This window comes from Halyomorpha halys, unplaced genomic scaffold, assembly GCF_000696795.3.
Source record: "Halyomorpha halys isolate HHAL.00 unplaced genomic scaffold, Hhal_1.1 Scaffold940.1, whole genome shotgun sequence".
NCBI classification, from domain to species: Eukaryota; Metazoa; Arthropoda; class Insecta; order Hemiptera; family Pentatomidae; genus Halyomorpha; species Halyomorpha halys.
In genome coordinates this window covers 683154-709217 of record NW_027114279.1, presented here as the reverse complement: position 1 = coordinate 709217, position 26064 = coordinate 683154, and the positions used below count along the sequence as shown (strand labels likewise).

Genomic DNA, 26064 nt, shown 5'->3' with positions numbered 1-26064 from the left:
ATATAAAGGCTATCACAGTAGAATTAGTCAAGACATTGATTTCCTTTAAGAGGTACCAAGTTATATCTAAACCCAATTTTAGACAACATTGAAATATATTCAGCTATGGCTATGTAAAATGCAGGAAATTATTATTATTATTATTTATTTTTTTTTTTTTTAATAAACAGCTGAAGGATTGCCTTAACTTATTGCATTCTTTATTACTCACCCATTTTTCCGGGAGATATGTCGAATTGCGACGAGGAGTCGTGAACGAATAAGGGTCTCGTACAAAGATCCTAAAAACATAAAATATAAATTTTAATGGATTATAAATAATAATCATTACAGACAATTTATAATTGTCATAATATCACATTTATTTCATAACATATAAAATAAATTGAGATATAGAAGATTTATAGTTAATTGAAAAAATCCAGTAACTATGATGAACCTCAGTAAATATAAGACACATATAATTCAGTGAGTGAATGATACACTGCAACTATAGAGCATTATAAGTAAAAACTTTGTCGAGGTGCGCGCATCACAAAGCTTTCATTTACCATTTATTTAGAGTTGAAATTAATCCTCACTCGTCTCACAGCAGATATTTGTATATGATTCACTGCTACAATATTTTCTCGTACTTTTACCAAATGTCCTTCTGATGACCGATTGACTGACTACAAATTCTACAGTTTTCGGAAAAGTTCTTTGGAATAAATATAAAAAAATACTACACTTTGATCTTAACCACCGTCTTCGGAACCAACATGGGTTTTCAACCTCATGATAATGTTCCAGGACATGAAAACCATGTTTACCACACTCATGAGCACACTTAACCTCGTGCTTCAAAACAAACTCCCAAGAACCAATGGTTAGACATACTTTGCATACTTAATTGCAACATAACAGGGCTCATGAAACGAAAACTTGAGCTAGAACCCTCCTAGTCTCTCGTAGGTCCTTCATAGTCGCACTTAAGGACACAAGACTTAGCAACTACACACAGACACACTTCCGCGGGTACATTACTTACAGACTCGACTTCCCCATACACGGCGGCGTCGCACTACGTGCGTCATGACGTCCTATCTAGACACATTAACGGTTCAACACTCCACGACAACAAACACATAGCCATTACAATACAAGTCAGACTCGATCACTCCTACAAAATCACTTGCGTCTACCGGAGCCCCAGTGCCAAACCGGACACATTCTAGACCTTTCTCCGCGATATCGAGAACGACAGACAACACATCATACTAGGTGAACTTAAACGCCAAACACCACTCATGGAACTGCGCTACAGGCAATGCATTAGGAAACTACCTGACCAAAACAGAATACACAATGATACACCTTGATGCATATACTTACAGACAAATCCATTATACACATCCACACTTGACCCACTTCTCACGCAACAACCACAGATTTACTAACTGTACTACACTAGATTTTAGTGACAACATGCTATCGTTGTTCCACTCCTTAAGCCCAGAAAAAGAGGAGCGGATCCGGTAGACTACCGGCCCATCAGCCTCCTCAATCACATCTTAAAAATATATGAGAAGCTAGTCCTCATAAACATCCGCAAACACTGCGACACTCACGACGTCATCCCCCCGTTACAATCGGTTTCTCGCGTGGTGTGAGCTGCTACCACAATGTTGCCAAGTTGCAAAGTGATGCAGTAAACAACCTAAACAGGAACCTCGCCACAGCCCTAATCTCACTAGACACAGGCATTTGACTCTGTATCCCACTCCACACTAATCCATTGGCTCAGGCTTCACCAATTCCCGGGCCAGCTGGTCGACATTGTTGGGTCCTATATCAGTGATTGAACTTTCTCAGTCCGTGTCAAAACTGAAATCTCCACTCCCAAGCCCTCCACTTGTGGCGTCCCCCAGGGTTATTTAACATATACACTGCCCACATAGTCGGGATGAAATTTGACGATGCTCAAATAAATGCATATGCTGATGACATGGCGATATACTCGGCGAGCATGAATGCATATAAGGTCATGGACCAGGCTGCAGCAGCAGCCCAACTCATCGCTAACAATTACGAGATATAAACATTCACATTAACCCACAAAAAACGGACGCCATCACTTTTTCATAAAAGAAAACTCCTAACAGAGCACTAAAACTTAACGAACAGACAATATAAATCAAGAAACATCTCACATACCTCGGCATGAAGCTAGAAACACATCTATCTTTCACTGCACACATACAGAACAGAATACAAATCGTCAAGTCAACATCATACTAACTTAAGCACCTCATCTACTCACCAGGGCTGTCACTCAGACTCAAATTGTTCATTTACTAATGAAAATAAATTAACGAAAGAAGTGGGAAATAAAACATATATACGGTAACTAAGTATGTAAGTAAAATATATAAATATATTTATATTTACTTAATCCTGTTATTTTCCTTAAATATTTAGTTACCGTATATATTTTTTAATTCCTGCTTCTTAAATTACTTTATCTTAAATAATTTTCATTTTGTACATATAGTTACTAATTAGATTTCTGAATGTATTTTATTATTTGTCTTTTCTCTTACTTAATTTTAATATTAATTTTCTCATACAACATTTATCTTCTTATAATAATTGAACTATTTATTTGTTTCAACACTATTTATGTATCCACAATGTTAGTTTTTTCTCACCATTCTGTGTATCCTCGTATTCATTGGTTGTTATTTTGTTTATAGCCGTTATGAAGGCTTGAAATTCTGGCCGAAGCGTTGGTACTAATAAAGAAGTTTCTACACATTCGTGTTATTCACATACCGGATCCAATCCATGTAGATGCGATATCTTCGTAAGGTGGAAGGAAGGACACGACGAGATAGAGCACGGAACAGCACTATACGGACTAGCCTCGGAGTTAAACCGGCTGAGTTAGTTCGGACGCCTCCTTAGGATGGACCGGGAAAGAATTGTCAGGAAGACGTAAGAGGCTCGCGTGAAGGGAAGAAGAGCAAGAGGAAGACCGCGCATTTCCTGGGAGGAGAGTGTTAAGGAAGCGTTCAGGATGTGGGATACGGACAGGAGAAGGTGAAGGCAGATAGTCCAAGAACGAAACTGCGTAAGCGGTAAAGGGGATAAAATGATTATGATGAAGATTTATTTTTATGCTTCATTGTTTATTGAGGATAGCAATACAAATATCTCAGACAAGGGGGACGGATATAACTCTATAGAATTTTTATTTATTCGATTAAATGACGTTGCCCATTTTCATAATTATTGAATAATTATTCACAGCTTCATCTCATCACTACAAGCAATTTGTGCGGAGTTTGTATGCCCATACGAATCACAATTGTTGCACTATTCATAGTGGATTTTGTGGATATATCCGCAACTTTCTTAGCCTAAATATATAACTCGAAAATCTAAATATACAAAGCTTTTAGTTCTAAAATAAAGTGTACTCATAAGTAAATAGAACGAACCAATATGGATTTGATTCAACTTAATTTTTTACAAAAAAATTAAGATCCAAGCACCAAGTTTCAACACATCGTTTTAAACGGTTTAAACGGCTACCCATATTTCTGGAGTAAGTCTAAAGAAGTTAATATAAATTAACAATAATTTTCGTAAACTGATGAAGAATATTGGTACCGATTTTTACCGAACCTCAAATTTGCATTTGTATTAACATTATACATGAGGATTTTTATCAATTTCCATCCGATAACCGTATAATAAGGAGATCATTCCATTTTATTTTCTTTGGTGCGTTCCCAGGGATTTCAACGCTGTTTTTACGATCAACATTGTTACAAAGACTAGATCGCTTTTATCGTTACATCATAGAAATTTGGAAACTGAGTATAGAACAAGACTCGAGACACACCTAGTTACAACATTCAGGATCAGCCAATGAGTAGCATAACGCTTTAAAAAAAAAACATATCAACGCTGAAGTTTTTAACACATAACGATTCTGAATATCGATCATAATTCTGATCGATTCCTTCCCAGTTATGTCACAAAGGAGATTTCTTTAGCGAGCCGTCACCGTTCTATATTACAAAACAGCTGCTTTTTGTAGTTATGTTTAAGATTAAAAAAAAATACAATACATTTGCCACGAGAAAAAAAAAATTCACGGTTTATAAAAAAAATTAAATATATATTCAGGAAGCGTTATAGTAATCGGATGATACTGCTCTAAAGATTTATTCATGAATTCTCATCATTCGCCAGATTCGTTAACAAAGAGATGATAAATGGCAACATTCAAAAACATTCTTCAAAACATAAAATTTAATAAAATAAAAAATCCAGGTTTTCTCTTTTGTTATTTCAAAACCCAAGGTATCAATTATTCAAGACGTCAGTGGCAAACTTTATACACGATTATACACATTTTTTTTCTTTCAAACAAATACACTCAAGTATAAAATTAAATTAGTTCATAGTTAGTTCATGTTCACAAAGTGTACTGGGGACAGTTTTTTCCGCATTTGTTTATTATTACGTTAATTAACTATATCTCATGATTCATAATAATAATAATAATAAAACATCAAATGTAAACAATGAGAGAATCGGATAATTGGCAACAGGAAAAAAAAAATATATTTTCCAAGGTTGAAAACAACTTTCCAAAAATACGAGTAGTGATTTAGTGAACATCATCCCGTTTAACATATGGAAGATCAGTTTATTTTGGTTAACTTTTTTCAATTCTTCATCGCTTCTAAAAGAACAATATTTAAAATTTCAAAATACTTCGTGAATTAGAATAGTGATTCGTAAGTAATCCTGGAACCGTAATTGCGGGCAGATATTCAGCGGTTATTTTCAATCAAGGTCTACATTGTGCCGATCCCTAATAGACAAAAGTGTGGATCGGAGCGGTACAAAGAAATGATACTAATGATGCGAGGCAGGCTTTGTCCATTGGTGGAGCAGGGAGAGGACCATTGTGGCGTAGACAACAGTCCTAAGTAGTATTCATTAGGCGACTTATTATGAGCCACCTGATGACTAGGGGATTATGCACCTGTTAATTAGCCAAAGGCGCGCACTATCTCGGCTGTCATTATCTCTCTTCATGTGCATTAAGGTTGGGATCGATAGGAGCTGGATAATGATCCAACTAACGATGCACAACCACAAAGGTTTAAAGTGCATATGTGTGTATGTACATCAACAACCCCTGATAGTAGACCCCTGATGCCATTATATAGTTATATATTAATAGTAGTTTACTTTTACGTAAGGCGGGATGTAGTCTTACACCGTGTCCTAGAAGCAGATATTAGAAGGATGAAAATAACTGAATATGGATAGGATCAGAGATTTTAAATACATTGTGTTTATTTTTATCCTTCGTTTTATTGAGTCTGGTTTATGTGTTCGGTTTATTGAGGCTTACAATACAAATATCTCAGACAAGGAGAACGGATATAACTCCATAGAATTTTTATTTATTCGTTATTAGATATATGAAAATAAACTAATTCAGTCAACGAAGTAAACGAATTATAATAAAATAAAATGTTACATCAACATTGGAATATAATTCTTACAAATTAGGAAGAAAAGATTAGGGCTACATTACTTTATGTCAAGTGGTTATAGTTTAACGAATGATAATTGCTATACCTGAGAGATATAAAGTCAAAGAGAAATATTGAAAATAACCACGAAAGGCTATTTAACGATATTCAGAGAGAGGAAAATTGATTGGTGAATAGTAAAGGCGAATGGTTAAAAAGGGACTATTGTGTCTAATGAGATATCTTATTGTGTGAAGAAGAAGCGAATTATAGAAAATGTTTGTGAGTCCATTGGAATTAGCTCATGGATATGTTATATATACAATTGTTAGGGAAATGACAGCACTCAATGACGTGAGAGTCAAGGCTCTATGGTTCTTTTGGTAGGCGTGATAAATTAAATACATATGGGTTTCCACCATCACTAGTTAAATAAACCAAAGAACCCGTCTTCTGGCGTTCCCAACTTGACCAGTAACAGGTTAATATGTCGACCACATGTGCTATTCAGCATAGCATAATAGATATAATAATTCAGTTAGGAAAATTGTTTATAAGACTAATTATATTTTGTGTTTCGGCTAAGACTCCCATTACAGTTCTTCCATTCAATAAAAAAATCAACACCCCAGGCCGAATTCGAACCGGCACGGCCAATAGCCATCCAATTGGTAAGACTGCCTTAACCACTGTATTAATTTGCTCAGAAATGGCCAAGCTGTAGTAAAATTTTCAATATTTATTTATCTTATATATTTTAATCATTTTATTTTCAATTTATTGAAGTATTTTAAAACTCTCTTTCCTGCTGTAATTGAGTTCCTTTGAAAGGACCACTAAAACACATTAAATTATTTAATTTATATTTTATTTAATTAACAAAAAGAAAATTGGAGCTATTTTAATATTACATTCTTCATGTTCTTAGATTTACAAGTAACTTACATACTATTATAGAATTATTTTCTATTCTATATGCTTTAGGAGATGCTAAATCATAATTTAAGATTTGCCATCTCAACAGTTGATGGGTTCACAACTAAAATAGAAAAAAAAAACTTTGTTAAGGCTTTGTTTTTTTTTCGTTTTTTTTTTTTTTTCAGTTTTTACTATAAATCGAAATCTAAGCGTTTATTGAAATAAAATTGAAGCAGAGAATATTTTTATAAAATGCGTACATGACATTTCAAAGTTCGACAGCTTGCGACATGGCAAGAGCGCGCTTAGTATAGGAAATGTTTCAGTTCTCTGCGAAAAAACGCTAAAAGATCCCGTCTAAATGTTCTAACGAAAAGATCCAGTGTATTTTTATCAAGATAATATTCCTCAAACTAACTATTTTACGTATTTCTAGAGGCAATTAGAAAGGTGTATTTTACATAGAACTGAAAAATGACCTATTGTTGGGTTGAATATTAAAAAAAAGTTAAAATTAAATTTTATTTTATTTTAATATGATTATCTACAAGAAATGCTTAGTTTTTTACATACAAGCGAAAACTAAACAGTTTTAATTGGTTCAGCTTTTTTTTTCTCGATTTTCTTTGCAAAGCCGACAACTGGCGAAGTTGAAAACCTGAAATTATGATTCAGCATCTACCAAATATGTGAACTCGATTGAAAAATAGCTTCTATGCTTAGTTCTTGAACACCCTTTTTGAAACATCAATGATAAGGCTATCTCTACAGCACGCCCTAAAGCCGACGCTGATCAACTGAAAATCAAATGTAATAAACGTCTGTTATAGGACATTTTGTATATTTTGATTTTGTATAGATCCTTCATACTTGACAGATTCTGTGTTTAACATAAATATAATAAGCACTCCCGAAAAACAGGATTGAAAAAAAAAAAAATTGAAAAAAAAACGTTTTTCTAGAAAGTTTCATGAAAATATCCTTTTTTAATCCTTTGAAGCCTCACCTAACTGAAACTCAGAATAGAATCCAAATCTATGACGTCATTACTTACAAGTTTACATTTACCGGCAACCTTTTCAAACCAATAAAAACTCTACTCTCTGAAATTCCTGGTTAGAAATAAATGTTGCTATAGAAAAGTATTAATTTTTTTTCGTTTCTTTTTTATTTTTAATTTAATTGATTTTGATTTATTATTGATTATGAGCAGTAATTTAACTAATCCTAGCCTAATCTAGTCGGTAAGAAACCACATATTATTCTTAATTTTTCATTTATATGATTATTAAAAATACATTTCATGTTCTATAATGAAATTGGTATTTTTTTAATAGTAGTCATTTGTATAAAAAAAAAAACTTTCGAAAACACAAGTTTAATAGCATAATACAAACTGTACGCAACCAGAAAATAAGGTAATCATTCTTATATTACCCAAAGTAATATGACAAGAATTAACATGGTAAGTAAAATATATGATTTATAATAAGCCATCAGATGTAAGGTATAATAAAATTTACATACTAATCATTTGGTTTGTGTGGTTTTAATAGTTTAGTTTTAGTTTCAGATCCAGTAATAAGAAAACTTTCGTGTTTCGCTACGCAATCTGACCCACTGGCCTTTCTTTCATTGTGAAATAAGTTTTATTACAGTATAGGCTCTAACTGCCAGTACAAATATAATTCAGATATGATAAGATGAATATATCATATTATGAATATGATAAGCAATATTTATGTAATCCATATTCCACGATATTGTTGGTAGGCATGTTGGAATTATGCTCTTAGACAAACTAATAAAATAATAGCTCTGTAGATTCACAATGGAGTATATTTCACAAAACAGTAATTGTCTTCAAAGTTATAGCATGTTACATTCCTGCTTAACCCATTCAATAGTTTTTGGAGGAAACTCGTGAATCTCTTGATAATCTATCTAGTTCCATAACTGTCAATTAAAAAGAAAGATAAACTTGAAAATCGACTTCCTCGGTTTTTTAGTGCAACGCCTTAATTTCTAGGGTGTGTAATATTGTAAGGTTGAGACAGATGGATTATGGAGAATATTTTGGATTTCAGAATGTTCTCTGCAATCCATCTTTGTTAGCCTTAATTTTGAACGATCATACTGGTTTCAAGGCTAGGCGCATATAGAGACGCAACAAAAGCGTTTTCGGCGACGCAAGTATACGTCAGTTTTTGTAACACGAGCTAATCATAGGAACAGCGCATATTAGTAATGCCACAATTTTTCGAGCCTCGATAAATGTGTCATGCTAGTATTGTTAATAATTAAAATTAAATTTATAGCATACCTCCTATATGTATGTACCAAATATTCAATAACATCATTACAGGAGGGTACGGAAAAAAAAAATTTTTGAATTTTAATATATAAATTAACTTTGATATGAATTTTAATCAAAATAAAGTTGAAATAAATAAATTATATGCCTGCCTGTGTAAGGAAGGTTACAAATATTGTTGTGATAAGGTATGATAGTGTAAATTGATTATGATTAAAAGTTTTAGTGTTAATGTGCAGAATTGACAAAATAGGTAATTATACATAAGCTAAGGATAGCTTATTAATAAATTAATATGATTCCCTAATGTTTTATTGCCTCATAGGGTAATATTGACTGAAATTAATGACCTTGGCAAAATAGCCTGGAAAAATTTTTTTAAAATAGATGTGATTATAATATTTATATATAAGGTATACTATTTTATTAACAATAATGTTGTTTGTCAAAACTAATATATCTTGTGATAGATTGTTCTTGAGGATGGCCAAAATGTTAGACTTAAAAAGAAATAAAAATTGTTTTGAGCCTTAAATTGGATAGAATTTATATTATTTAAACAATAATAACCAGTCTCAGGAAAGAAAAGATTATAAATAAATATTGATATTATAATATGTAACGTAAGACAGAATAATGATATTCCAACGATATTAAAGTTCAATATTCATGAAATTTAGATTTTGTGAGTGAAAGTTCCTTCGTGAGTGTAGTGTGCAACAGCTTTTTTTTTGAGTATTTTTCGACTTTTTATCGTATCTTTTTAATCGTGGCCATCCACTGTTTAAACAGTTGTAAAGTTAAGATAAGCCAATACATTCGTATATATGAAGGTCACACTTTCCATTACAGGATTCCCATGTGAGATCACCTGAGGTTAAGCATTAAAACCAACCCCATTTCTTTATCTGGTTTGAGAGCTATAGGTTCTCGCCACTCTTTGTGAAGTTGTACTTATTGTTTTAATATACCTCGATGATTATTGAACTCAAATTTCTTATGGCTGTAAGATTGATCGTTTTGTAAAAGTTAATTATTAACGATAGATGTAAATTATTCAACTGCGATGTTACAATTTATTTTGGAGGAAAATATTTATTAAGATGTTAAATATCAACGGTATCAAAAATTAATAAACATATTATTCAAATAATATTTTATCAATAGCTGACAAGCTCCCTCATATTTACTTTACTTCGAAGCTAGATAAAAAATTTCTTTTTAATTTGTTTTATATTATACTATAATAATATATACTATAATATATAATCCCATAGCATAAAGGCTTTTACAGTTACGAATTATTCATGGTTAAAACATGTTCTAAGTACCAGCCTCTGGTAAAACACAAATACATATTTTTATTTATTTATCCGAACTTTTTATTTTTATTACTGTTGTATTACTGTTTTATTACTTGTTATTTTATTTTTTCATTATAATTTTCAGTATATATTTTAAATATTTTAATATTTGTTATATATTTATTTTATATTAATTTTAACTACTAAATTTTAACTTAAAGTTTGTTGATTTTTTTTATATGTATAAGTATCTTTCTTATATTTTCTCAATCACTATTCTATCCATTATTCTGTTAAAGGCGCATTGGGTTAAATCCAAAATATGAAAGGGGAAAAGAAGGCAAGCGAGAAAAAGAAGAAATATGGAAAAGGAAGGAAAAAAATCATGATAAAGCAGAAAAAATATAAAAGAACCAAAGAGATGAAACAAAAAAAAAAGTCATGTTCTAATGATGAACATTACTAATGTGTGTAGTTATTATTGTATACTATTATAGGGCTATTTATTGTTAGAATAAAAATATCACCTGATTAGACTAAAATAAGTAAGCTGTGTGACTAGCAGTCCAATGAAGTTGGGGACTGCTGTGTGACTAGCACATAAAGCATAACTTTGTATTTATATTTTAATAAAGTTTTTCCTCGATGTGTGAGAAACAATTGAAAATTGATATGAGGATTAATTGAATATTATCGTGAAATAAAATTATTCAAATTTTATTTGAAATATACGAACATGACGTAAGTCATTGTACAGGTTGATGGTTGACTGAACAGCCAAAAATCGGTGGACTGTTAACGTTGTGACTTAGAATCCTTTTTAATTAACAGTTTAGCTCCTCTATATTGCATTTCAGGAAATATTGTATAATATATCAAAAATATAATAGGAAATATATACACTCATACACAAATTGTTGGAAATGTTGTTGACTTCACTCTGACAGTAACCTCATAAAATATTTATGGATTGTCCACAGATCAACTCAACATTTAAAAATATTCTCATTTATTTTGAATTAGAGTTGGTATTAAGGGTTGGTTCATGTATCTTGTGAAAACCACATATAATCTATCCTGTACTGTAACCCCTCCAATATTTCCTGATAATTTACTTTAAAATATCTAATAATAAAGTTCAATGAATAGTAAAAGTAATAATGAGACCTCATTTTACTGAAAATAAACAAATTTAATTAATATCAGCAAATTTTCAGATGACTTTATATCAACCTAGTCTTAATGTGTTCAATGCCTCTAAGCCGGTTTACATGCTGTTAAACGATTCGCTTAGCGTAATATTTGTACCGTGTTAACAACTGATGACATTTTAGTTATTAATAGATCAGAGATAAATAAGCATCGTATCCATGACAATTTATTTATAGTTTTCTTAAACTAATTTGTGTTTAGCTCTTTTAATATCGTTATCAGGTAACACTAACCTCAGCCTTTTAAATGTTTGCATGACAGTAGATACCGTCATGACAAACCTAGTGGGTGTAAAACATAGTAACCGCACCAGATACCACGTTCACCTTAACTCACATTTTTATTTTATGAAATATAACGAAACATTTCTAAGTTGATTTCATATTATAAGTTTAATATATTTTTTACCCATTTATCACACGCTTGAATCATAATTGAAAAAATTAAATTAAAAAATCAACTTTTGATAAGCAGGTTAAATTATGAAAGACTGATATCTATGGAACATATCTATTGAACAAACCATGTTTTACTTACAAAGCAAATTAAGAAGTATATAAATTTTTTCTTAGTTTTTTTTTAGGAGTAATCTGGATTCGATTTGCTTGCACTCATACACGAAATAATAGTTTAGATATTTATCATTCTTTTAAACACTTGTGGAATTAACTTTAAGGAATCAGCTATTAGCAATGTCCCCGAGACTTTTATTGATTGCAGTTGGAGTTCTAGCAATGGCCAGCTTCTCCACTCAAGTCATGAGAGTATGCAGGTCAAGCGCTCTCATTCAGTCTTCACTGGCCCTCAAAGACAACCGCATGGGAGAGAAGCTCTGGGATCTCTTGGAATCCTGCTTTGTCATTCACACGGGCGGGAGGGCAATGCTTGGCTCTATATAGGTAGAAATGTGTATTTTTTTAATCATTTTTTAAATTTTCTAACTTGTACATACATTTTTTTATTATTATTGTATCAGTTACATATTTTATTTATGCGAATCATGATAGTATTTTCCTTTATTTATATATGTCTTTATTAATATTATCTTAAATTTATTTATCCTTTTATTTTAATTCAGAGAGTGCTCTTTTTATTATTTACATTTTTTTCCCTATTTCTCCTTTTCTCGTATATATTATATGAATGGATATTTGGGCATTAATACTCAATACCCTTAATTTGTGGCATATTGTAATAATTTTCTTTAATAAAATAAAATAAAAAAAAAAGATATTAGCAACAACCTCAATTCATAAAATAATGTGAATCTGTAGTGTAAAGTAGAATAACAGTGAGAATTATTTTTAACCTACCGTTTAAATTTGACACATGAATCCTTCGAGCTAAGAGCAAGGAAGACGAAGGTGAGAGAGGTTTGTGTCTGAGTTGGGTCATGATTCAACTTGTTTGACTCTAACCAATTTGAAATTCAATTGACTGACAGAATTATTATAATCGGGGCAAGATTGTACCAGCCCTAACCTATCCCTGAATATTAGAATGGCCCGTCAGCAATGCAAATATGCATAATATACAGCTTCAGATGCTCAATATGGGTGCAGTATACGAGCATTTGTACAAGCATGTATTTAGATCGATATTGAATAATGAGCTCAATTGTGCTTTAGGAATATGTAACGATGAATTAAAAAGAGAATAACTACATATTTGAAATGATTGAAGATAACGAAAGAAGAATACAACGTATTATGAAAATATACATGACCTTAATGAAAATATTGCCGCACATGGTGGCTTCACTCTCACATCATCACTCAGAATGATTCTTTAAACATTCATTGCATATAAGGTATAAGATATCTCTTCAGCAATGGTAATGTGTACCCGCATAAAGACACCTACATTTTTGCACCTGCTATTGAGGTATCTGGGTAGGTATGGGCACAACTGTAATTAATTATACCACGAAGAAAATATATAACCAAGGAGAAACTCAAGTAGCAACGTTTAAAGCTATTAACTAAAAACATTATAAGTTATGTTTTTGAGAGTACTCTTCAGTTAAAAGAACTCAATATCATGGAGAGGGGCGTTAAGGAATCGAGGTAATCGCAATGTATGACAGTACGTATTATATTACGTAGTTTTACTGGTTATCTTATTGACTGAGGTTAAATTTATGGAAATATATATAGCTGACGTCCCAACCAATCCTAACACTATCCTCACCACGTATGCCGATGACACATGTATGCTTGCTGTTAATAATAACCCATTAACTGTATCCCAAACTCTCCGATTCCATATCACAGCCCTTGAAGAATTGTTTCGTTATTGGAGGATTAAAATAAATCCAGCAAATCCCATCAAATTAACTTTACACTACGTCCTAAACCTACTGACTGCCCTACAGTATAATTCAATAATGTTGCCCTTACCCCTGTAGAATAGATCCGCTACCTTGAACTACATCTGGACAAACGGCTAACCTGGAATCCTCACACAAGACTGAAAAGACAGGAAACTGCACGCAGATTCCGACTATTACAGCACTTACTAGACAAACGGTCCAAACTTCCAATTCATTACAAAAGGCTGATTTACATGACAATTATAAGGCCTATCTGGACATACGGCGTTGAGCTTTGGGGCTCCACTAAACCTTTGAATTCCTTTCGTATCCAATCCTTACAAAATCTTTTTAGAGTGCTCCCAATGGGTAGTTTCTCTTCATGCTTGTACCAAACCATTATGATTTCCTCAAATTTACTTGATATATTTTATGAACAGTTGTAAATATCAATAAATAAATTTAATAAAAAAAAATATGGAATTAAAGTGGCATTTTCAAAAATAAGAAAATTAGTTCAAAAATACAATCTAGAAGGGACAATCGTCAAAACTGTTGAAAAAATATCAGTCTCGATATATCATAAATATTTTACACATTGTATTTATTGACTTGCATATTGGTGTTCACATGTCTGAACATTAAAAAGTGAAAAAAAAATTGGATAATTTTATTTCACATTTAATTTTTATCAAATCTTATACGAATATTCCATTGATTACTCGTACAGAGTTAGGACTTAAGTCAAAAAAATCTTCATTTAATGTGTGATATCTGGTAATTCTGAAAAAAAAAAATCATGCCATTTATAAAATAATTAATATTTTTTTATAGGGAAGCATTTAATTAGTATAATAGTCGAGACGAGATGTATCTATGGAGATGCGTTGATTTGTAGTACTTCCAAAAGGTTTAAAATTAGATTTTTGATTTTTTTGAGTTAATATGTATTACAGCTTGAGCGGCGATCTGCTTCCCAGATTAAGATTAATTGACTTACACCACTATATTTATATATATACACCACTATATATATATTTAATTAACTTTAAAACTCATAATCCACAAGGAGATTATTAGAACCTTCTTACAGCAAATAAGCTTTCAGCCTTTCATGCCCCCCTTAATAGGTAAAGAGTCTTTGCTGGTCGGTTAATGCTCATATTGTACTTTTCGAAGAACAGGCTGCGGTGTGAGTCAAGCGTTTCGGTATTCAACGAAGTCCACAGTGATGACTCATTCGTTGTTTAAGATTTATTTTCACTCTTTAAAACTAAATTATATAGTATATAAATATTCCTCAAACAATCTTCGTTAGGGATTGTGAAAATTCAATTTCTTTAGTGCATGGATAGTTATCCCTATAGAATAATAAACATAATGCTTTCTAACAAAAATAAATACAATGCAATATAATACTACTTAAATGGATAACTGTAGGGACAAATTGTATCATCTCTGGACAATTTCGTTAAGTACAAAGAATTAATTTAGTTTTAACACATATAACAAACAAATATTTTGAAACGTATTTAGTTGTAATTTAAGCTATGTGATAAAGAAACATTATTATTTTTCAATTTCTCCAGTAAATTTAAACATAGATATGATGAATTTTTTTGGGGTGTTATTTCTTGAACGGGTCATGTTCAATTGGTTGTATTCTTCGTCAGAATTCTTGTACAAACTAATAGGAAGTATAATTGTCTCAATTGTATCCTATTCGTTGATATAACAATTGATAATTGATGAGTGCTATCATCATGTGGGTACCAAGTAATCTGCACAATAACACCTGATTGTGAATGTCTGTGTGTGTTACAAACACGACAGTGCCTGTTTAGCTGAAATTATAACTGGTATTTATTTTGTACTATATAACTTGAATTAGGCTTTATTTGAAAAGATTGGGACTAAAAGTGATTAAAAAAAATATATTTCTTGAACTTAAAACGAAAGATGTTTTTTCGAATTAGCTAACGATACATGTATCTTCTGGAACATTATAGTCATTTATATGATAATTTAATTTCCTATAAAAAAATAAGAAGAACTCTTTGGGCCAGTATTAGCAAAGATGGAAACCTGTTTTGTCATATCATCATATCTGAAGATCTAAAAGAACAGATATAGGTGATTCCCTCAAAATACTGACAGAGGAATGAGGTCCTGTTTGTGTTATAGGGATAAAATGTGTCCTGGATAAGGAGCTTATAACATCAGAGAAATTTCTTTGTCTTACCTTAAAAGGCTTGGAAACTACTAAAATATCATCTTGTATGATCTAGCCAAGGCGTGTCTATTTTCCTTAGGGAGGCAGTTGAAAGTAAAAAACTCGGTTTCGGACAGACTAAAGGAATCATTGAGTAATTTATGATTATTTAAAATAATGAGGTCCAGCTATTTCGAGATTACAAAATCAATAAAGTAGTAAGATGATATATATTATATTAAATATTGATCCAGTGAAAAATATTGATGTGAGGTACTCCAGAGACGTTGGACACAAAATACATATTTTTGTGAAAACCACTCACTAACTTATTGATCACAGTGTCTCAATAACAATGCTAATGAATCTGAAATTATTAATGAAGATTTACCTTTTCACCAAGACGAACAATAAGACTGAGTTTCAAGGAATTTGGACTCTAAGTGGTTTAAAAAAAATATATTTCCGAAACAAAGAAGGAGAGGGTGATTAAACGTCAGCTTACGTCTTTTGGAGGAAACTTTTTACTAAAATAATACAAACAGATAATACTAAAACTGTATATGGGAAGATTGCACCAACTTGGTGTCCTAGGATACCTTCTTTCGACAAATTAAAGTTATTTAACAGGATGTATAAAATTGAATACAATCTTAATAAAAAAATAACTACATTATATAGCATGCCAGGCATGCCATGTTTGGAGGACCTGTTGCCCTGACGACACGAATATGGGTGCCGTTGTGGATAACGATGCGGGTGGAGATCGGTAACTATGAGATTGATTAGCTCATTATGTAACTGGGAGCTGGGAGCTTTGTGGCATGTGGCCTGGATAGTTTGAGCTGGGACCCACTTTCTACACACTACGCTACACTCTCCTGCCGATATAGTAAGGCCTGCCTTCAATTACTGGCAGTGAGTGGTCGCCTCTCGGGGAGTGAGATGCTGCTTCTCAAAATGGACACCAATTTAAGCCTCTGTATAGGCCAATGTAGTCAAACTATCTTATCACTTTAACAAATGTCTGATACCTAAGAAATATTACGATAATAAAGGTTTTAAGGAGGGATATAATAATACTGGTTACTAAGTTTCTTGAAATAAAATTAATTAATAACTTGTAAGCCACCAATTTATTCTTTAACGCCCACTATATTATAATATAAACTCTCAAGATAGAACAGATTATAATAGCAATAATAATAAATCTGTATCTACACCTTAGTACCTCTCAATCCGTGGAACACTTACAAGGGAAGGTTACGCAATTAAACAAACTTAAACAACAGTGAAAACTAAAATGACTATATTCAAACATATTTACAAACAAAATATAGTTTAGTGGTTAGAGATATCTCTCTGTCTGCTTTAGGTTGTCAGATTTAGCAAATATGTATGTATACTTGAGAAGAGGGGTCAGAAAGAACATGGAAATAGGGGAAAGGGGTCGGACTAATCAGATAATTTAGGAAACCAGGTGGGTCCTAGGGAGTCTATGAAATTAGAAATAAATATCTGGAAGGGGAAAAAGGCGTGTATAGAAAGAGGGTGTCAAGGGTGGCTTTTAAAGAAATAGGATAATTTACCCCTAGGGTTGGGAATGCGATGGACTTATGGGAACTAACTTACATATGTTAAACATAAAATAGTTAGACAGATGCAAGTCCATTGTGTAGTTTATAGTCTATAAATAGTTTATAACGATGGCCGTTAGGCATTATTTATAATAATAGCTGTTAAATAAAATAGCGTTTCTTAACTCGCATGTGGTATCACCCATTTCAATGAAATTTTTAGTGATATCAAGTAGAAATATATTAGAGACGTGCCCGAGGGTTCTTCATAATATGCCCTAAGAGCCGAGAAATTTTTTTTTTTGAAAAATGTTTAATATTATTATAGTTCACCTTTGCTCACCATGTATTCAATATTATACATCGATCGCTTTGTTAATTTGTACTAGTAAGAACCCTCGGACAAGTGTCTAAAATTTCTCGAACTAGAGTCACAAACAACTAAGTATAAAAGTAAATAAGTTAAAATAAATAATATAAATAAAGTAAAAAAGTTTAATTGAAATCGGTCACACGTCCGTAGCCATCCATAAAAAGTCAACAATTCTAGTCTAGCTCCCAAAAGAAAATCAAGTTGCATCATTGGTTCCAAAAGTGTACATAAGGGCACCGCGATATATTCAATTAAACAATTCAGCAATTTTCTTAGAATTTCCAATTTTCGAATTTTTGGGCCAACAATCATGTATGCTGATAAAATTCCAAGAATTTAGCAACTTTCGAGTCTTTCATTGTTTTCTTTCCAATCCACATCTTTTAAAACGGCTTGTGCGCAAACACGGCTTCCCCTCCTATGCTTTAGTCACTAAATAGTACGAAAATACCAAGTATTTTTTTTTTTTTTTTTTTTTAATTTTTCACTGTTAAATGGGTGTTTGTTATTAAAAAGGAAAGTTTTCCAATTTTTTAAGAAAGGCGACAATTTAGAAAACAAATCTGATGTATTAAGGGTGCCGCGGAAAAAAATCCGATGATTTAGGGAGCAGCAAACCGAAAAAGATTGGGAATCTCTGATATAAATTTATCTTTTGAAACCTTTCAACAAGCACTCGAATGTCAGGCAAGCAAAACTGCAATATACATTACACTCCTAAAGATCAATTTAGATAATTGAATAATCCTAGTCTTATGAGCACGTTTTAATTAACTTAGCGTGACTCCACGCTGACTGATTTTGGCCAAGAAGTAGAAAATATATGTAAATTAATGACCCTATTTCATTAAAAGACTCGTGTGGAGTCCATATGAACGTAGGCGCCCTAACAAATGATTGATATATAATATAACCAATGAAAACATGGCGAGCAATGGCGGAATACGATAATATCAAAAATTTCTAAAATAATATAGAATATTTTTCTTCTCGGCTTCTAGAGCGTATTCGCAAAAACACTTGAACTGATGTATAAAACTTTTCAAGTTTTATAGTATCACAAAAACAAGTTTTATTTAAGACAAAAATTTAACCACGTGCCGACAAACACTTCTTCCGATTGCTGCTAAGGAGAGTCTCCTCAAAGATAATTAAGTTACAAAAAATATCATAATGAAACACTGTTATAGTAAATTTAGCAATTAAACCTTTCAACTAATACTAAAATATCAGGCAAGCAGAATATACATAACACTCCTCAAGATGAATTTAGATAATTGAATAATGCTAGCCTTATGTGCTCCTTTTAATTAACTTAGCATGACTGTACGCTGACTGATTTTGGCCAAGAAGTAGAAACTATTTATAAATTAATGACCTATTTTATTAAAATAAGAGTGTGGTTTTAGTAGGATGGCATTCATCATCTTCTCCGTCTTCCTTTTTAAAATTACTTATGAGCGATCAGCCTTATAGCACGAATACGGAATAATGAGAACCATCTACTATAATTTCAGCTTTTTAGGCATTGTAGTTTTTAGGATACAGTGTTCAATAAGTCAGAGTGTGAGTGTACACATACAAACACGTACAAACTTACAAACAGGTTTTGTACAAAGACAATTTTATGAACAATATGATTTATGATTGGAGAAGATTGTCGGGGGGTGCGGTCAGCAAAGGACAACATAAATAAACAAAAATATGTTAATCTTGCTGATTTATGTTAAAATAAAAGTTTCGTGGTGCATAATGAAATAAATAAAAAGAAGATAGTTTATTTTTAATAATACATAAACACAATGCAATTTTTCTCATATTGATTCTGTCTATTAATTTCACTTATAAATACACAAAATAACGTATTCTTCTCGACACACTTTTATTGCGAAAACGGTTAGTCCAATTTGGTCTGAATTTGGAGGAAATATGAGGGATAGTGTAAAATGAGCCTAGTATAAATTTCACCATATACCGTTGACTGCTTTTGTTTAACGATGAGCGAAAGTATTTTTATTAACACGAATGTTTCAAACACATCTCCTCTTGAAGATTTCTATTCTTCAACGACAAATAAAATTTTATAAAATTTATTCTAAGACCTTTAAGTAAAGGCAATTATGTATCTAATTTATTTATTAATTAACTTACATTGAAATAGTACATTTTCAGATGACGTACTAAATATATACCTCAAATGAATATAGTAGTTGTACCAATAGTGAAAAAGAAATCAACCCAAAGAGAGTAATGGTGGGATAGCGATACTTAGCCACATACTTGGCAGATTTTTTTTTTTCATTTCATGTTTTAATGTCACGGAACTTAACCGGGCAGGTTGGAGCAACACCATACACCCCTAATTTGGATGCGTTTCCAAAATAGAAGGATATACTTTTATCTCGCAGCAAAACCAAGCAATAAACTTTCTTACTCTTGCTACAGTAGGGTAATATCTGGTAGAACTATCCCATATCATTTTAATAGGGCAACAAATAGAGAGCTAAATTAAATTATATAAAATCCACGACAGACCTTGTATTAGTTTCCATTCCTGCCCTTAGGGTTATCCCACGGCCCGAAAACTAGTTGGATGAGGAAATGACCCAACTAGTAGAATTGCCCTAGGCCGAAGCTTTCTCCTTCCTGCCTGGATCGTTCGGACCATTCCAGCATCCGCATATTTGTTGGTCAGGATGACACGCAGTCATTTTAAATGGTATTGATTGTTATTCATTAGACTTTAATTTCATTTAATAAATAGGAATTTTTTTAAAGAAATCATCAACCTTCATTGGGAGTTCCTAAGCAATACCGTGCTAAATAAAAAATAACAGTGGACGGGACAAGAGATGCAAAGAAAAGAAACCTTGTGTAATTATTGAAAAGGAATATTGAATTTTAATTGAAGAATAACTCAATAGAAATTCTAAGCATTATAAAATTTTATTTTACTTTGAGAAATGTTTCGAGATGTCTCTGGAATTAAGCAGTGTTTTTATTTTTGTTAAACGTTTTAAAGTTAAAGTCTTTGCCAGTGTTACGAGGTATCAAATGAGGTGTAGACTAATTATAGTTCTTGTGCAAATGAGGTTTGAAGTTCTTCAGAGGTTCAGCGCATGGTTCAGGCGATAGTATGTTAATCATTTCTTGCAAAGATATACTTTCAACAATGAAATATTATAGTCTTGACTGAAAAAAACGTTGCACACAGTATTGTTACCAATTATAATCTGAAGAGTATGTAAAACCAAGAGACTTTTTTAGTCAATTATATTAATAACCTTGAATCACACAATACGAAATGCGATATTTCCATATTGCAATGTTGGATAAAGGTAAAACTCCTAATGAGAGATCCCGAAGACAAACCAAAGGACTCTCCTGTCAAAAACTGAACAACACTCCCTCAACTACTCCTGTGAATAAAGAACACATCAGCAACCCCAATCCGGCCCTTCAACACAAGATGAAGTAGAAGAGTCATCTTTTTCAATCCCCAACCCCTACCACTTGTCAAAAACTCGAAGAGAAGATATGAAAGCTACACCCACCACCATTGTACCAAAAATTAAATAAAATAGTGGGTACTGGAAAATATATATGCCAAAGCCGCACTAATGACACTGAATAATGCCTGACACACCAGAAACTTACAGAAAAATGATTAAATATCTGTCAGATAGATTATCCATCAACAACGCAGGATGCTATAAAAGAAGAACTAACTGGTAAGGGATATCGTGTTCGACAGATAGTTAAAGGTTTTAAAGATTATTGAGATCAGCCCGGCGTAAGAAATAAAGTAGGCTTAACCCTATTTTTCATAGACCTGTAGCGGACGCTCGGTTGAAGACATCTATAACATCATTCGCCTTTATTATACCAGTATAAGTTTCAAAAAATCTTACCTTAAGCGCGAAACAGTGCTATGCCAAAATTGTCAGGCTTATAGCCATACGAAAAATTATTTTCACCATATGTATATTTAGGTGTGTCAACTGTCGTAGCGATCATAGATCTGAAAATGAAATGAAATCCAGAGGAACTCCTGCAGTATATGCACTTTGCCACCAAGAAGAACACCCGGCTAATTACAAAGAGTGGCACACGAAAACATTTTTTAATGTTGATTTTTCAAGAATTCAGAAATCCCTACAACACAGGCAGACCTCAAGAATTGTGAACTAACAAGTTTCCTATAATTAGGTGTTAGGAGAATTAGAACCGCCAACACAATCTCAGGGCCTGCCGCAAATTTAACCCTCACAATACCAAAAGTCCACCCACTACCAAATCTCCTACATCCTCCCTCCTAACAATGCGAAAGATTTTACCATCTTATTTACATAATTCCTGTCTGAATTAAAATATCTGGTTACCCTCTTTAGGTCACTTGTGACAAATCTATCACTCCATCCCTCCCGAGAACAATCTTTAAATGACTCCCAACAAATCTATATCCATAAACTTAAGCGAGTCCAATCGCTCACATGTTACCTTATCCCTCCATTCATTTTAACTTCATTTTAACTAACCCTCCATACCTAAGTCCTTTTTCAGACAGAGCTCCGTATCTTAGCTTTCTCCTAGACTGAAGACTAACGTGGCTTCCACATACTTTTCTTAAAAGACAAGAACTTACCCAACAGTTTGGACAATTATATAGGCTGCTAAGTAGAAAATCACAGCTTTCAGTAGAAACCAGATTATTACAATGATAAAACCTATTCTTCGTGGATGTCGAAATTTATAAAAAAGAGAAAATAGGTTATATTAGTGAAAAAGTTGCACAACATTTTAGGCATACTTCGATCTTACATAATTATTTTAAGTTTCTTAAAATATTTTTTTTTTAAAGCTAGGATGGTCACTTTAGAGATCGATCATAATCACTTGGATGTACAGACCGCTAATAAATATCAAATTGTTCCTTACAAGAAATCTTTTCATACTTAAATGATTAAAAATTTATTCACCAGGTTTTTGGACCTAGTTATTGCACGTTAAAAGCCTCCAGCAATAAAGAGATTCACTGAATGCTATCAGAAATACAGCAAAACGGTTTGACTGATTCTTTAGTGTCCATGTCCTCATTGGCATTAGATGGCGAGGGATTTGGCGTTGAAAAGCCCAATTATAACACATATATTTTTTAGTTGAAATTTTTAGTTTCTGAGTTACTTTTTTATATCTATGCTTTTATGTATCTTAAATAATTTTTATGTCATATATTAGGTTTTTGAGAAGATATTTGATAGCACAGTTAATCATAATGTAGTATTTTTAAACTAATTTTATCAACACTCAAAACATTTAAAAGCACTATTGATATAATTTTGTCTACCTAAAACTGAAATTTTATAGAAAGATAAAAAACTATGACGCAGTTAACTATAAACTCCTAGAAATTAATAACCAAAATAACTAACTAGATACATAATATCGCAGCGATTTTCGATCCCGAAGCAGTTAACCATTAAGACAAGCATTGACCGCCATTCACAAGCTAACAACACCATCCTCATTGCCTAACTACTCTCTTTATTTATCAATGGCACTTTAGAAAGCTAAGACCTATCACCGCATCTTCAAGGCTGAGAGCGCTGAGTCGGTCCGGATTGCAAATGACCTTTCTCTTTCCGCTGGAGAGTGTTCAAGGAACGGTAATTGTTTAACTGGTCGCTATTAAGCTTCATTCTCCTTGATCTAAGTCCACTAAAGTGAAACAAATCGAATCCATTTTAATCAATAAATCTTCTCGTTCGATTGATTTTCGTTATCATCCTTTACACGTCAAAGGATGTCAATTATTGTTATAGTACATGCTTAATAATCAGGAAAGAAACATGACTTATGCCGCTATGGGGAATTTCAAACTTTGAATTTGAAACTGCTCTCGGGCCCTTATACGAAACATTATCAGTTACCATGAATGATACAACGCCTGGGAATATCTGTGATTGATAGATTTATTTATTGATAGATATTAAAATCTGCCACACAGTTGTGGGCAATAGGTAATAGTGATGGATGATCTCATACATACTAAAAAAAAAAAAAAATAAAAACAAATAAAATAAGATAAAATAAAATAAAAATAATAAAAAAAAACTCTTAAAATATATACAAACAAAAGAATAGACAAGATGAACATAATGAAACTATCTGTATGAAAAATAAATAAATAAAATAACATAATGATAAAATAATATTGGGAATATTAGCTCAGTGTTTAATCGGGCTATTCATAAATTTCATAGTCATTCATTGTTTCTTTGTCTCTTACGAGGGTCTTTGTCTATTTCTAAATTTCTTATCTTGCTTAACCCAGACTGGATGTATTACTAAAGCAGCTGATCCGTCTTATGAATATAAAGTTTCGAGGACTCATTCTGAATAGCAATAACATCATAGTTTCAGAACCTGTTTTTGTAGGGTATTTAAATTTTCATTTCTTCACCAATAAATATTTTTCATTCAGTAGTAATATAGTGAAAAGCCTGGTTAATTTAAAAAACCAAAATATGCGCACTAGAATTTTTTAAAAAATATATATTTTATTTCATGTTCTTGCAATGCATCAGGACAGCACATCATCATGAATATGTTACAAAGGAAATTATTTAGGATGAAATAAAATGCCAAATTTTTGATAAGTATTATTCCATAAACCTGGATTTTTCCATGACATAATTTAAGTTTTAATTATAATTCAGATTTTAAAATCTATAATTTATTTAGGAAAATAACCAATGGTACATACAGATGATACTATGCCTAGAATTCTTCCATGACACCCACGACCTTGAAAACCTGCCCGAAGACCTGGATGACCTACACAACTCTGGCCAGCCCGGCCTAGACTAAATAGAGTGCCTAACGGAGCGCTGACCTAATCCTCGCCTATTACCATGAAGAACGGCTCAATCAGGATGGACGTGACCGCCTTTGTCAGCTCCCGTCCGGACCGTTCTCCGGGGAGTCATATCGGCGTCTTCTCAGGATTGGGGTCTGTCTAAAAAGATAGCGAGGAAGACTTTACATTGTGAAACATCAAAGTGGTATTCTAGATTAGTATTCAACAAGGATTTTCTTATTTTGTTCGTAAAACAAATATAATAAGAGACGCACGAAGATAAGTAGACGCACGAGTTCATTAAGGTACTTTTGATAAGGAATTGCTGATCCTTGACCAAGGAACTGACGTTACTGATAGGATTGCGTTTGACCATAGAGTTCGTTTCTCTCAATCCATCAAAGGGCAGCATCTCACCAATTAAGACTTGTGATGATTCCAGTGCTACCCTAGACCAATGTCGAGGTAGAACAGATAAAAAAAAATTGGATTAAATAAATGTTAAATGTTTTGGAAAAATCTCAATTTTTTAATTTGTAAATTGTAATATAATTTTAAAATTAGTTGTATAAATAGAAAATATAAATAATTTATAATTAATTAGAAATTATATATTAGAAATTCGTTGTATGACTTTAAAACTGTTATCGAAAAATTGAATATAATAAAATGTATATAAATAAAAAATAAGAAAATATTTTTATGTATATAGACAGAAAGAAAACATGTATATATAGAAAGATATATATAGAAGTAAGTAAGTATATATAAAAAAGATGTATATAAATAGAAAGAAAACATATCAAAATATGTATTATAAATAAGTAGCATACTCTTTTGAACTTTTAAGTGAAAATTTGAAATTTATAATGTTTTGTAAATTATAAAGTAATTGAATAAGTGAAATTTATAAGTAATTTGGTATATTCGGTGTAATTTGGGAGAGTAATTAGTTATTTTGGTATGTGAAACGTGGCAATCGGAGACAAGCAATAGTTATGTAATTCTCACAAATACATTTTACATTCTAGAAGAAAGTTGACCATTATCACATAATATAACTTTTCAATTATGCAGGAATGATTTTTAAGATTTAATGAGTTATTTCCGTTTATTGCGGCAGGAGTTACTATCCATGAGTCCAGTTATACGGTACAGATAAAGTCCGGAGATACAAGAAATCCTTTAAAGACAGAATTAATAAACTTTGTAAGCAAATAAATTTGAAAAATAATGTTATTTTATTCACTTCTGTAAAGTTCCAGAATCATGTAGTTCTACTATATTTGTTTCTTGATGTCTAAAAGGTAAAACGTAAATGAAAAAATTGACTTCCTGCATGAATGCTATGCTTTGCTACTTTCAACAGTGAAAAAGCAAAGTGACACTAATATCTTTTAGCCACGAGACTGATTTAATGAGTATTTAAAAAGTTGAAGTA

General features: G+C 32.1%; 1 protein-coding gene across 1 annotated transcript in view; it reads right to left on the bottom strand.

Moving 5' to 3' along the window:
* The window catches only part of CalpC (calpain-C), a 151408-nt gene that overhangs the window by 38516 nt on the left and 86828 nt on the right, over window positions 1–26064 (bottom strand). The window contains exon 3 of the mRNA XM_014431055.3: window positions 212–281. Within this exon, the coding sequence (XP_014286541.1) occupies window positions 212–281 (70 nt within the window). The remainder of the gene's footprint in view (window positions 1–211; window positions 282–26064) is intronic.